We start from the raw sequence: 15,754 nt of genomic DNA on the forward strand, positions 1-15,754 counted from the left end.
GGATAATCTCTGGATCTCTGGTGTTATCAAAAAAAAAAAAAAAAAAAAAAAAAAAAAGTCAGCCTGTATTTTGACTAAGTTTTGATATGGAAATTCTTGAAGTTGTTACTATATTGAAAAAGTAAATGTGCAAAAAAATGAAGAATTGTGGTACAGAAAAAGATAAACTTAAGCTTGCTTATAGATTTCAAATTCATAATTTATAAAAAACTTATAAATAGTTTTGTTGATGAATTCATTACTTACATATTTCTTGTCTCCGTAGAATTACAGAATTTTTTTCTGATTTCTGTTCCTATGATTATTTGTGATTTACAATATTCATTTCAAAAATATGTTATAGTAGATTTACTGATATTTTTGCTTGAGTAATAAAATAAAAGTTCTAACTAAATATGCATATAATTTATAAGACGTACATTTAATTTTTCAACTTTTTGTACTTTATGGATTTTAAGTTAGACTAATTAATTATAAAATATTATTATCTATACATGTTTACACTTGTAAATATATCATTTACACATTGACTACTGTAAAATTTTCCTGAAGTTGCTTTCCTCTCAAAGAAAAAGGAGACAAGAATGATGTCAGCAGTGAAATCACACCTATAGTCACATAATCAGAATGCAGAGACATTCATTCATAGCAGTGGGACTTGAGGATCCCACATTAAGTATTTACTGCTCTATCTGAGGCAGAAACCACCTTGTCTGATCACAAAATGTTTCAAGGCCATGCATTGTCAATTGCTGTTCTTGCCAAAAATGTCAAGCAAAATCAGTGCATTGATGTAGGTCTTGAAGGTGCAACTTTGTTCCATGTAGATTTTGTATAGATAGCAGAACCTTTTTTTTTTTTTTACTGTAGACCACAAGAGACCGACAAATCATTCGATGCTGCTGGAAACATTTGTTGAAAAATATTGGGATGAGAAATTTCTTATTCAAACACCTTTTCATATGGTTGTCAAAATCTGAAATTTTTATATCAATTTTCTTTTTCCTTGTTGTCTGTGTAGTTTATGTACAAGTTTTCAACAAAATACATCCCCTAGAATGAATTCTGTATAGGTCTGATATTAAGGTTACTTTACTTAAAACTGCCTTCATATTTCAAATTTTTTTAGTATAACATTTGTAATTTTTATGAATATTTGTATAAAGTTATGGAAGATACTTTTGTGTATTGAATTTTATTTCTCCCTTTCTTTTAGGAAGTGCCGATGAAAGAATGCAGATAAAATAAAATGAAAAAAAAAAAAAAAGTATCTGGAAAATTCAAGGCAAAAATGCTGTTGGTTAGATTTCATGTTAAGAATTATTAGTTTAATTTATGCTGCTAATGAAAGTTTTTTTTTTTTTTTTTTGTGTGTGTGTGTGTGTGTGTGTGTGTGTGTTTCCAAGTAATCACAGTCTTCCATAATAACTTGATCTGCATATCAAATTGATTAAGAAGAACATATATTTTTGTGTATTTCTTGTGACTGAATGTGATTAAGGAAATTATTATAAAAGATATTTAGAACAAATTTTTATTTTTTACATCTGCTGCTTTGCTTGAATTTTTTTTTATGAATTTCGTAAAATTGTTATTGTTTTCTGTTAGGGAGATTTAATCTTTTAAAAGACTGTAAATATATGATAGTATTTTTTCAAGGACATTTGAAATAAGCATTTTCATAAATATGCAAATTTAAAAATAATTGAATGCTTTCCGGTGATATTTCTTTCAACATAAATTTTATGGAAGCAGTTTATTATATTTTGACAACATTGTCTTTTATTTAACTTGTACTGTTTGAAACTGTCAGTTAAGCTATATACATGGACATTTAAATATCCTTTGAGATCTGCCTGGAGGCTGTATATGTGAGATATTTACACTTGTGTGGATTTGCTGAAATAATTGTCTTTTATAAACAGCCATACCAAAGCTGGAAGATGAATCAGGTATTTTAGTTAATTATACTTTTTGAAAAATAAATAAAAAATTATTATAAAAACAAAATATTGAAATAGCATTATTATAAATAGTTGGTATATATTAATTTTTTCATAATTTTTCATTGCTGTGCATATTACTTTTATGATCTTTGCTGTTAAAAAGATTAAAATTATGATTATATATCAGGGTTCGTAGCGGTCTTTAAAAGTGCTTATAAGTCCTTATATTTGAAAATAAAATATAAAGGCCCTTATAGGTGCTTACTTTTTCTTTAAAGCCCTTATTTTTTTATTTTTAGTGCTTATTTTTTGCTTTTATTGCTTTTTTTTTTTTTTTTTTTTTTTTTTTTTTTTTTTTTTTTTAATGAGCGTGCTATTTTTCCCCGTTTCAAAGCCAAAACTAAATAAATAACTTTTCTTCCTAATATGGAATGTCGGATGGTGAATCATACTCCCGGAAATAGCTTTTACCCCTTTCTCTGCATTAACATAACCTTTGGTGTGAATGAAGAGTACAGACAGGTAGGTGCCCGTGCCCATCGGTCTATTGGTCAAAGAATTGCGAAAGCAGTAGAAAATTCCGGTACATTCGGCGTTCTTTTCCTCCCACCCAAATACTACACACGTTTGAATTTCTATCAAGATCTTAATAATTTGCATTCTCGTTCCGCTTGGGCAATTCATATTCGTGTTTATTATGATCGTTATGCTTATATTATGAGCATATATGTATGAATGTTTGTAATAACATAGTTGTAGTAACTGCTGAAGTATAGTAAACTTCCAAAAATGGTTGTGTTTTAACATAGATTAGCTTTCTAAGGAATAATATTCAGAATGGCTTGAATAAAGGGAAAGTAATCGAATAGTCAAAATAATTTCATTTTTTTTGGCCAATACATTATACAGTATGAAGATTGGGAGGTTCTCCCCTTTCTCCGCAAAATCTCGAATATTGAAACTGTTACAGTTCACTGCAAAACAAACAACAGAATTTTTTTTGTCACTTTCCAATCTGGATTGAATAGGACTAAAAGTTCTGCGGTTTACCAACCCAAGCGAAGAATGATTCTATTCCAGAAATTTAACGCCATCTGTTGAAAATTAGAATGAAAAACACCCCAGTTATTTAGTTCTTTAATACCGGCAGCTGTTGATTCCGTAATATCACGTAGGGAAGAATTACAGGGCACGTATTGCGCAATAACGTTCGCGATATTTTGCAGAGATAATTAATTTTGATGTTCTGTCCGTGATTTGTTTATGAACACTTAAAAGAGTTTTACTGTGCTTGCTAAGCAGAATATTTTTCAGTTCCATTGGTTTATTTTTATATAATGCACATATCAAAATGTCAAAAGCATTTATTTAGCGGGAAAATCTAAAGAGCGGCTATAGTCTACTCCCCTCCGCTCCTCTTTTTCAAGTTACGCTCGACTGTCCGAATATTCGCCAATTTCAGGTGCAGGTTAGTTAAGCTTTTACTGTTAAAGGATGACTGCATGAAACAAATTTCTGTCTTCTGATTTCAGAAATTTTCCTCTTTTTTACTTAAATTACTTTGCTCGCAATATCTGTTAAGGGAAAACTGATATACGATGAAAATTTAGAAAATGTTCAGAATTTAGATTTAAATTATTTAAATATAAATATGAGTGGAAAAATAAATTATATTTATTATTAGGTTCCAGACAAATACAATAAATATGTTTTATTATTATTTATTTTCTCTATTTTGAATGAAATTTCATCATTAAATCTTGTAATATAGTTTAGTTCTGCATAGTTTTTTTTTCTCTCATTGTAAACTAGTTCTGTAAATTGAACTTTTATTTAAAATTAAAAAAAAAAAAAAAAGTAATTATTTTCCATGGTTGAGGTAATGCTTATTCTCTCTTAATAAATACTGCATTTCTCATATTTTAAATTACAAGTCTAATTTTTAAGGTTATGCAGTTGTGTATAATGTAATTAGACAGATGCTTATTTTTTTTTCTTAAAATGTGCTTGAAAAGTGCTTATAGGTGCTTATTTTTTTAACTAAAATGTGGCTATGAACCCTGTATATATATATATATATATATATATACGAAATAAATGCGAAAGGAAAAGCCAGAACACTGTTGATGCGTAATACTATGATTGCATAACATGTTGAGTTCATAGTGTCTAAGAAACTTGGCAGCCAAGGCAGTTTAAATTCCATTTTTATTTTCCATTTGGCGTTATGGCCACAATTCACTTGCCACTCTAAACATGCCTATTCAAGACATTTACACTTTTAATATTATAGCGACAGCAAGCAAGACAGGGAAATTACATCCTAGCAGGGCAGAGAGGGAAGCTGAAGTGCATAGTTATGCAAGATAGAAGCACACAAAGAGAAAGTTTTGGGTTTGAGTTAAAGAAACTTCAGTTTCCAATAATTACGTCATCAGCACTGTGCAGGCCATGCAAAAAGGAAAGATCTAGAAATGATGCAATCGAGAGAAGTTATTATGATTTTAAGAACAGAGAGAAAGAATTAAAGAGTTTACCATTAGTTTAAATTATAATTTTGTTTCACATATTTTTTATCTTACATATATATAATCATAATTTCAATCTTTTATATATAGAGAGAGATTTAGATGCACGATGTGTGAACGAGAAATTTAATCTGAATCTGTCTTCCATTGTTCTTGTTATTTCATTGATCACATTTTAACCAATTACTTTATTTTATTTATTTATTTATTTTTTAAGACTGGTGAATATTTTATTTATCAAGACTAACTTCCTTTTCTGATTTGAGGCTCTGCTAGTCTTAAATATTACTTTGTTTCATATCAGGTACAGACTTTTTTTTTAAAGAAAATTCTCTGTTTATCATCACTCACATCATGGTTAAATTATATTTACAATGTCATAAACTGTAGTATAAAATGGGAATATTATGATACATGTTAAATAAAGACACAGTATTTTAATTATAAAGAGAATTCTGCTTCATTCCATGAAAGGTCTCATTTTTTATAATTTGTCCATACAATGTATCCTTTCAGTTGCGTTGATTTTTTTTTTTTTTTTTTTAAGTAGTATCACTTTCTGAAAATATGAAGCAAAAACAAAATGAGCTTAAAACTAGTACCTTTTTAAAATATATAGGATTTTAGCACAGTATCGTTTTATATCTATATTTAACACACTATGTTATATAAGAGAATGCAGTAGACACCACTTAATGTGATGCTGGTTAATGTTATCAAATTGCTGAGCTTCTGCCCGCTTGTATATAAAGACATGGAAGCGAGATTACTTATTGTGATCAACAATTCAGTTAATATTATCGAAGTAATTTAGAATTAATTTTCTAACTGTAGCAAGGTCATCAAGTAATTTCAAAATAGAGTATAAAAAGTGGCAACGAAATGTTGTCAAATAAGGAACTAAGTTGCCAAACAGCTGGGATTTGATTGTAATCAATCGTTTGAATTTAGGCAAAAAATTGAAATTTAGTATGGCATATTTTGAGTAACTCTATTGATTTTGAGAGTGATTAAATATAGGTCCGTTTTTTCAGCAGTAAGGTAATTTCTGTGGAATTTTTATTTTTGTTTGCTTCAGCTTCTTAGGGGAGCAAGGAAAAGGGGACAATTTCTTGAAAAATATATGTTAAGGTTACTTTTTGCCTAATTTTATATATTACATTAGCAGGTCCTCTTCCAGTGAATGAGGGATGCTTTCGGATTATCAAGATTAGGGGTATAGAGCTAGTTAAATAATTTCTAGAAATGTAATGAACAGTTCATAAACAAAGCTTTGCATTTTCCTAATTAAAATGCTGTGAAAATATTTATACATTTCTAGTTATATTAAATTAGTGAAATTCTACTGCTATTGAAAGATGTTTTTTCTCATCATTTAATGTTATCATTTGGTTAAAGTTATCAAAATAGCTGTGAACAAACACAATCATAATCAAGTAGTGCCTATTGTACATTAAACTGAGTTATTAAGAATTTTGCCATAAAATGTATTGAGGATAAGAAAATATATTTTATGTTTCAAAGTCTTTACATCTGCTGATCTCTGAATGAGAATAAAATATTAACTTTATAATAATATTAGAAAAATCTAGAAATAGCCATATATAATCTGAAATTAAAATTTTTTTGTGGGGGGGGGGCTATTGCTTATTTAATACTTGGACTGATACCACAGGCCATGTGACAGATATAACAATTTTTTCAGGTTTGTATTATAAGCACGTCTCCAAAGTGTTCAAAGCATTTAGAGAGTTTGTCTTCATAATATTTTTAAGTTTTAATAACATGTTTGTGTTTTTGCTACTGGGGTCTTTATTTTACCAATGTAATGCACAATTAACATCTTAATAAAAATTCTAAATTTAAAAATCATGTGCTTGCTGTAACAGGACAGAAGACTGTATTCATGCATAAAATGATTATTCTGAATATATCTGGTTCTAATGAAAGTTTTCTGTTAAAAAACCCTCTTAATAAAGTTAGGAAAAAAAAAAAAAAAAAAACATGAAAGCAGTACCTTTAGTGTGGACAGTAAACACCACTCAAATCTATGATTTTCTGCCAACATTATGGTAGTTTTTCAAAGCTTTCAGCAAAGATACGGGGTGGCCATGAGTTCAAAAACAGAGCATCCTGTGCAGAACGGACGATATCACCAGCAAGATGTAGCCGCAGGTGTGAAAAATAGGTAGATGTGCAAAGGGGCTATGTGGTGGGTGTGGGAAAAGACAAAATTCGAGTCCATACAGAGTCCATTCAGTGAATGCAGACACCGATGTACACATGTAATCTTGCATTATCTTGACGGAACATTGCCTTTTTGTGCCGAAACTCATTTCAATGCTTTTCCTTGATAGCAGCGTCAACATGGAGCAGCATCTCGGTGTGTACCTTACTGTCAAGGGTTTTACCTTTTTTTCAGATACTAGTGGATAATACCACAGCAATCCCACCAAATACAAAGCATTATCTTTTTGTTAGTTAAATTACACTTTGTTACACTGCCGATAGGCTTGCCAAGCAGAGACGAACCCGCTTTATGGCCTCTGTTGTTGAAGTAAATTCACGTTTCATCACAAGTGACTATCTGGTCTAGAATTTAGTCCTTGCATGGATATTTGGGGATGTTTCCATAACCGGCACTTGGCGAAATTGCGGATTTGTTTACATCGGAAGTGAGCGTTCATGCGCCAGAATATGGTAACCCTGATAATTGTCGCAACCCACACAGGGAATTTTCCTGAAGGAGGAAAAGGGAAATTTTCTGTTTACTTTTCGAACATTACGGTAAGAGAAAATAAAGTTTGAAAGTCGCAAATCATTATTAGTTCATATTTTCGCAAAACGTTTATGGGGTTTTGGGAGTTAAAAAACGTTTATGGGGCTTATTTTTCGAACATTACGGTAAAAGAAAATAAAGTTTTTTATATTTTCGCAAAACGTTTATGGGGTTTTGGGAGTTAAAAAATGCAGCAAATTATTATTATTAACATAACAAAAAGTTCCTTTTTTAGGTATTATATATGTTATAAATATTGCCATTGCCATGAAGACAAACTGGGAAAAGTTAAAATGAAACCAACAACAACAGCATTTAATTTATTATAGCTTTTTTCTTACTTTTACTAGAATTCTAATGTTAAAAAGAAATAGAAAGATATATGGGTAGGATATAAGAAGATAAAAATTATTAATCTTCCCTTCAAATTCAAATGGATATAGCTGTAGTATATGATTTCAAAAAAAGTAAATCATTAGAATATTAAGCTGAAAATATAAGTCTGAAGCAAAGAAATTTTTCTTAAATTCAAACTGTGCACAAAATATTTCAGATGCATTCAAACTCTGAACTGGAACATGTTAATTTACTATTGTGGAACTAATATGAAAATAATGTTGTTGACAGTATAGTAGTGTACCACCAAAGAATTTATGCTGGGAGAAGAAGCAAAGCTTCGATGACACCACAAAGCCAAATGATAACTGGCTTAATTTTTACTCTTTTTATGCATAAAATGTCCGTTTTTGAAATCCAAGATGGCGGCCAAAAAATAGTCAAGGGCCGGTTACGGAAAATTTCCCGATATTTGAACAGATCAGTGCAGGCCTGAACATATCTGCTTAAGTCAGCTCATGTGGCACCCAGCAATTGAACTTGCACATCAAGTTTCTGCGTGCATAGCACGACTAATTGGCATGGCACTAGAGTAACTCCCTTGCAAGCTCTCAAGTGGTTGCATACTGATCTTCTTCGACAAGTGTTCACAGGTGGGCCTCATCAACATCAGTAGGCCATCCAGAGTGCTTTGTTTCTTGAATGTCATAGTCCTTGTTTTTGAACATTCAGTACCAAACCTGCACAGTGTCATATGATACAACATTAGTACCTAAAGCTATACATATGATTTGGTGACATTCTATAGTGAACTGTTTTGCAACAGAGCTCGAAGTTAAATGATTGTTCTAATCTGATAGTTCTATATCAGACACCTCCTATTTAATGATAACTATATTTTTTTACAAATTTCACAACATTGTGTTCTAAAGTAAGTCTATTTCTTTCAAATGCCAAAAGCCAAAAATCGTTTGACAAAATATGATTAAACACACCAACATAAACTATTTGTGCAGACAATATCTGCAGTAACAGTAAACTTTTGTTAAAAATCCAATAAAATTTCAGCTTCATTTATTTGATCATGAGTAAACAAAGAAGCTAGAAAAGCATTTTGTAGCATTTTCTTTTAACGTGTGTTAAAAGTTTAAAGGTTTGATAAAGCTATGTGAGATATGTATATCTTTGTAAAATATACTTCTTAAGATCAGTGTTATAGATGGGAATTGTGTTTAGATGTGTACCTAATGTGTATTTATTTGTATTATTTTGATTTTTACTGTCGAATTTTCTATCAGCAGCATTAAGAAGGAAAGTTTAATAGATTATATTAACTATAATCTTGCTGTTTGTAATTCTTATCACTTTTTGTTATTTTTATTAAAAATTGCATTTTAAAAGATTATTTTTAATTGCATTATAAAATCCCACCGATGGCCAAGCAGTAAAAACCCCTGAACATTGATAGCTGAACAGAGTTTCAAATATTAGTAAGTGAGCTAAATATTATTCCAATATTATTATTGTAAGCTAAATATTATTATTATGCTCAATATTATTCCATTCACTATAAAATAATTTTTTTAACTATTCTTTTTGTGTGTGTGTTTGTGTGTCTTTTAGAGGTGTGAAAATTCTAAAAATGTTCTGAAAGTTAGAGCCACATCAGTATTTTTTCCAAGTCTATCTTCATTTTTTCTTTACATTTTCACTTTCAATTTTCTTCCAAAAAAGAGACTTTTTATGCACTTTTTCACTAAGAAATATCTTTTTTGATTTTCTTCAATATTTGTTATGGATTGATGAAAGTTTGCTTTTCATTTTGCATTTTATTATAGTATTATAAGAATAACATTGCTGAAGCTTTGGGAAAAAAATATGTGGGTAGTTTTTTTTTCATTAAAGGTATGATTGAAAATTCATTGAAGATTTATTTTATGGTATACATTGTAATCTTAAGTTGTTCTCTTTTAAGTATGTATCTTTAAGGTATATGTATTTTTAAAGATTTTTTTTTTTTTAAGTTGAATATTTTTAGCGAAAGCTGGATTATCTGAAAAGCTTGGAAAGTGCCCAATGATAGATATGTGAAAATTGTGGGTAGTTGAGCATTTAACGCATTCGCTGCCAACTAAGAGTTATCTCGTAGGTCAAAGTTTGTGATTAAGTGCCAGCTATGAGTTAATGCGTAGAAAGTTTTTGTTTTAGCTACACCACATACAAACTCATAGTATTTTCATGTTCTTTGAAGGTATCTGGCTTTGGGGATTAGGGGGAAAAAACACAACAATTTGCCACAATTCAAGAGATTTATTATAATTAATATAAGTATGTATATATATAAGTAATTATAAAGTAGATAATATAGGAACTATAAAAATAACCAAGCAATCTATAATAACCTTTTTCATAATAATTGTAGTAAAAATAATCAATCTTTGTTAAAAGCAATTGCCAGCTACGAATATACTCGTAGTTGGTGCTGTAGTAAAGCATTTTATTGCAAAAACCGACTATGATGTAACTCGTATAAAAATGATCTAAATTTGATATCATTTCCATAAATACATATTTTGTATTTTTATATTACAATTAATTAATTAAAATTTCTTGGCTTGGTGGAATCATTTCTGAAAATGTTGCTCGGCAGCGAATGTGTTAAAAGTGCAATTCATTATAGAAAAGACAAATAAGTAAAAGAAAATTTTTCTCCTGTAAAATTAAAAAAACAGTCATCTTATTTGTTATCAGCATGAATACCAAAAGCATACATATGACATTGTATAAAATTTTGAAAAGAATATGTATCAGACATAAAAAGCAGCTATTAGGCCTTTAAAATATGAAAGTAAAACATCTTGTGCAATTATGAAATTCTTTTGACCATGTAAGTAGCAGAGATTCTACAAACTTGTATCAGTCATTCTGGCAAAAGTTTGAAAGAACCCATGGCCGTTATTTAGTTGTTCATAATCACAGCATACAAGTTATGATATAACATGTATAAACATAAATTGCTTGTTATAATTTTTTGTATTCCATTGCCATTGTTTATCCGTTTTCTATAAAATCACATATGCCCATTAGTGCTCACTTTTCTTTGCCAGGATCTTGCCTTTCTGCTTAGCACAGATCCGAGATTTTCTTCTTTTTTTTAATGCGAGGGGGAAACAGATAAACAACAATCATTTTGCATCATTCTTCACAAAAGTTAATCCAGCTTATTGAGAAATGATCGGGTTAACATGGAACTGAGGCAAAAATTTTATGATTGCATTGTGATGTGACGCTTAAAATTATGGTCAAAAAATAAAAATGTATTTCATGAAGATTTTTTATGCAATTACTCATACCTCATATAATTTATATAATTTTTATAATGCTGACATAATTTTTCTTTCAGCTTATGTTGTCAGCATTAACAATGTTCATTTATGAAGAAATTTATTGCATATTAGAAGTCTTTTATAAATTTTATTTTTGTTTGATTTTTAATATTTATGATGTACTTAATGCATTAAGCTATGAGCATATCTTAAGTGAATTTTTGTAATGCATTAAGCTATGAGCATATCTTAAGTGAATTTTTGTATTTACTGGATTATTTTATGTTAAGAGCTATGAAATACATAATTGAATTATAATGTTAAATTTTGCAAAATTATATGTGATATATTTATTTGACTGTTGTCTACCATTGGCTGATGAGCCATAAATTGAAAACTTGTCTTCAGTCAATGATCATTAAGGTGATAAATGTGTTGATTTTCTTGATTATTATAATATATATATAAATTTTTTAGTTGAGTTTATAAGATAATTTATTTTTTTCCCTTTTATGGTATTCAGTTAGTCTTATATAACACTGTAATATGTTTATTTTCATATGCTTTATTTTATAATATTAAATTATATATATCCTTATAATTGACTCTTATTTTTGGATGATTTGTTAATACTTACTTATGAGTTTTCATTTTTAAAATTAATTAGCTGCAATTTGTTATTATTTACTGTTGCAAGAACAGAATCTTTGCAATCTCTGAAATGCTAAATTTTTTAATATTTCTGTTGAATTTTTGAGAAATGATATTTTAATTGTACATACAGTTAAAATTTTAGTTGTATTCACATATTTTAGCAATGTAATGATTGTTTAAAAAAAAAAGAAAGAAACATTTAAAAAGTGTGAAAATATTATATGTTTTGTAATGAATATGCTCTTATGGATTTTAAGGTATTTTTTCTATATATTTGTAACTTTTATGTCTTCTAGGCAGTGAATAGCTAAACATAGGTAGGAAATTCTATGAAAAATTTGAATATTATTGTTGTAAATACATTTGCTATCTAAAATGGTTTTATTTGTTGTTTTACTGTTATATTTAATTACTGTTATATTATTTATATATTTATTGTTATATTTCATGCATGAAGAACCTATAATTTTAAGCAGAGTTTCTTAAACTGTGGGTCGCGGGACCTACAGCAAGGGGTCGTCAAAAATTTTAGCAGTTTTGATATTTCTTTAACTTATTATAATAATTTTACAATTACCAAATATTTTTACACAGTATATCTGAAAATATATAAAGATAAGACAATACAGACAAAGAAAAAATGACAGCATTTTGATGCATTCTTTTTATAGTATAAATGTTCATTTTCCTTTCTTTGTATGTGACGCTGTCATTTCGTTTGTTACTTGTTTAAAATTTTCACATTGTTTTATGTCTTCAACTTAGAAATTAGAGTTAATGACCTAAAACAGCAATAGTATATTACAGTGCAAGTGAAAAAATTGGCAGTTTCACTCGCATGTGTGTCGGATATGCGCAATACTTATGGGGTCCAAACAAAATTTTTGTAAATATTGTGGGGTCCTGGGGGGTTGCAAAAAAATATCAGTGATGAAAAAAGGGGGTCGTGACAGAAAAAAGTTTAAGATACTCTGATTTAAAGCAGATTTTGAACCATGAGTAACATACTGATGAGAGCATTTAGATCTGATAGAAGAATTGTTATGAATCTCTGAACTCATTCTGAAAATCATCTGAGCATTAAATTTATGTATAGTTATTCTAATTTTAAAATATGCTTTGCTATATATGATATGCAATGAAATCTCTCACCACAACAATCACTTTTGATCACATCTAAAAGTGATAAGTAATTCTGGGATGCATAATTAAATGATAATATTGGCATTACTGAGAATTGTGTTTCTATAAGCAGTCTAAAACAGACACCTAGACACATTTGGTCTTTTAGACCAAAATTATTGTTTTAGAAGGCTTTACTGTGTATTAAAGCATCTTAATTGTATAAATGCATTATAATAACTTGAATCTTATGCTACATACTTGTGCTGAAATTCCATTCTTTAAATCTCAGTGCATAATTACAAAACAACATTAACTTGACAACTAAACATTAACTTGAGTTTTTATTTTAATTGCAAGTATTAGGGTTTTCTGTTTATATTACTAAAACCAGCCACCTAAAATAATCATGCGCTCCTTGAAACTATTGTAAATCCTCTCCAAGACAATTTCCATGGTTCCATCTGATTTTGATTTTCTATGGAAGTCATGTTAGAGAAGTGATATTTTTAACATCAGTGCAAGTTTGTTTTTTCTGAAAATTTTGTCATTTTCAGAGATGGTGTGCAGGAAAAAGTTCATTGTATTTTCCCTAACATTTCCTCATAAACGGTAAAGCAATAAATTTTTATTTTAATACTGTTTAACACTAAACTGAAAGTGTCAAATTTGTGACTTTCCTCTTTATATATATATATGTTATCTTAATTAGTATATAAGAATAATAAAAACATAAACAAATTATTTTCCTGAATACTTTGTGTTTCTTATGAGAAAGCAAGCAAAGTAGTGGATAGTATTTTGAAATCTATCTTAGTACATTGAACTGAGTAGAAAGAATATTGTATTTACTATATGCATTAAAACTGTAAAAATTAGTCATTTTAAATGTATGGAAAATTTTGACAGCTCTTTTAAAGTACAAAGAATTTAATATTTGTAATTGGAAGGCAATGAATTTAATTTCAAAGTGTTAAGCTTAAAGTCATTGCAATCCATGTGTTATGATGGTACTCAAAGAATTGTTTACTTTCTTCTGATATGTAATTGTTAGTACTTTACATTTTATGTGACAGCATGCAGAAATTTAAGTATAAACAGAAATGTGAAGAAAAAAAGTAATTTTGTAAAAATCTAATCAATTAAAGTAGCAAAATATATTTGTAAGTATATGCTTTTTTATTTTGGGGTTTTTAAAACTAGAACAATTAATATGGAGCAGAAGTATTTTATCAAAGGTTGTAAGTAGAAAGTGTTAGGAACTGTGGAAGCTTTTAATATTGGTGATTCATTACAAATACGAGGGCTATCCAGAAAGTAGATTACGTTTTGGAATAAAAAAATAAACAAAGTATAGGAAACAAATTTTATTATATACAGATGAAAGCCACACTCAAATACTACTTTTCTACATAGTCACCATACAAATTAAGGCATTTATCGTAGCGATGTACGAGCTTGGAAATTCCTTCGTCGAAAAATTCGGCCGCCTGCGCCTTCAACCACTTCGTTACCTCTTCTTGCCTTCCATCTTGCACAAAACTTGTGGTAACCAAGCTTTTCGCTGATGATTTCGTGCAACAAACTTCGCGAAATTTGTGGAAAACTCAAAGAAAGTTCCGTTATTGTGAAATTTCGATTTTCACGGACTTTAGCATCGACTTTTTCGAGAAGTTCGGCGGTCACTATGCTGGGTCTCCCACTTCGATCTTCGTCGTGAACATTGGTTCGGCCATTTTGAAATCTTATGACCCACTGACGCACTCCACCTTCAGTGATAATGTTGTCCCCATACACTTCACGAAGCTGCCGATAGATTTCTATCGGTTTACAGTTTTTTGCAGTCAGAAACCTTATTACTGAGCGCACCTCGCGGGATTTTCAATTAACGCAGACATTTCAAACCGTCACAGTATCTGAACGGAGCACAGCACGAACCTCTCACTAGCACGGCTAGATGCAGACTGAGCTGCGCAACGCTCTGACCCCAAGATGGCCGCGCTAGCCCCGCCCCTAGCGGACACAGACGGAAACGTAATCTACTTCCTGGATGGCCCTCGTAAAATGTATGTTACATGTATAGAAAAGTGTAAAATAATTTGCAGTGAGATGTTTCTTAAATTTTTCATATGCTAATTCACTTTTTACGCATAAAATTGCTAGTCCTGATTTTTGAAGGAAAAAGTATTATATTTACTTTAGTATATGTTGTTTTTCGTAAATTGCATTTCTGTTTACATTTGTAAAATGTAATATTTTAAGTATTGCATTCTGTTTACATTTGTAACACACTGAATATTTTTATTTCAGGAGTATAATTTTCCTTCTAAGATTTTTTTTATTCATTACATATCCAACTACTGCCAACTCATAAAATTTTTGTACTTATTTGTAAATTATAAGTATTTTTAAATAATTTTGTACTTATTTTTTGTACTTATTTTGTACTTATTTGTACAAAAATATTTGTACTTAATATATCATTTTGGTATACTTGAATTATCAGTATTCATCTATGCAGTATGTTCAATTTGTATTATTAATAATTTATGATCAGTAGATAGTAGATGATAGAAATTAAGATCAATATTTTTGGACAGTCTTCTTGTATTATTTTTAACTTATAACTTGCATGTACAAAAAATAAATGTTTGTGAATAAAATTATCTTTAGAAGTACTATGTTATTTTTCATTGATAAAACATATAAATATTAAAATATGGTTGCATGGCATATGTACAGAATAGATATTATACAGCAATTATATATATATATATATATATATATATATATATATTTTCAGATAAGTCATAGTACTGAAATTTAAATGCATGTTAAAATTTCCTCCTTTTAAATGAGGTAAGAAAATGGTTATTAACATTAATGAAAAAGAGAACACTTTTAGGAAATATGTATGTTCCTATTTTAATTCAAACATTACTTCTTTAATATCTCTGAAGTAACCATTTCAAATAAGTTGCTTTTACTAATCTAACAACGGATGGTCTTGTTTCTTAATTTTTATTGCATATCATGTTTCTTACATATCATATTTGAGGAAAG

At 29.2% G+C, this 15,754-nt stretch overlaps 1 protein-coding gene across 5 annotated transcripts in view; it reads left to right on the forward strand.

The window, feature by feature from the left end:
• Positions 1 to 15,369, forward strand: part of LOC118201299 (putative sodium-dependent multivitamin transporter) — a 163,325-nt gene extending 147,956 nt beyond the window's left edge. For 2 of the 5 annotated variants that reach the window (XM_085816933.1, XM_085816932.1), the window contains exon 14: positions 1,217 to 15,369. In XM_085816933.1, coding sequence (XP_085673059.1) covers positions 1,217 to 1,243 — 27 coding nt within the window. In that variant the 3' untranslated portion in view covers positions 1,244 to 15,369. The remainder of the gene's footprint in view (positions 1 to 1,216) is intronic. The other 3 variants (XR_015041186.1, XR_015041185.1, XM_035373384.2) reach the window with 3 other exon arrangements.
• The last annotated feature ends 385 nt before the right edge of the window (positions 15,370 to 15,754 follow it).

The sequence above is a fragment of the Stegodyphus dumicola genome, chromosome 5 (assembly GCF_044657685.1).
Source record: "Stegodyphus dumicola isolate Sdum_Otavi_A_Nest chromosome 5, ASM4465768v1".
In the NCBI taxonomy this organism is placed as follows: Eukaryota; Metazoa; Arthropoda; class Arachnida; order Araneae; family Eresidae; genus Stegodyphus; species Stegodyphus dumicola.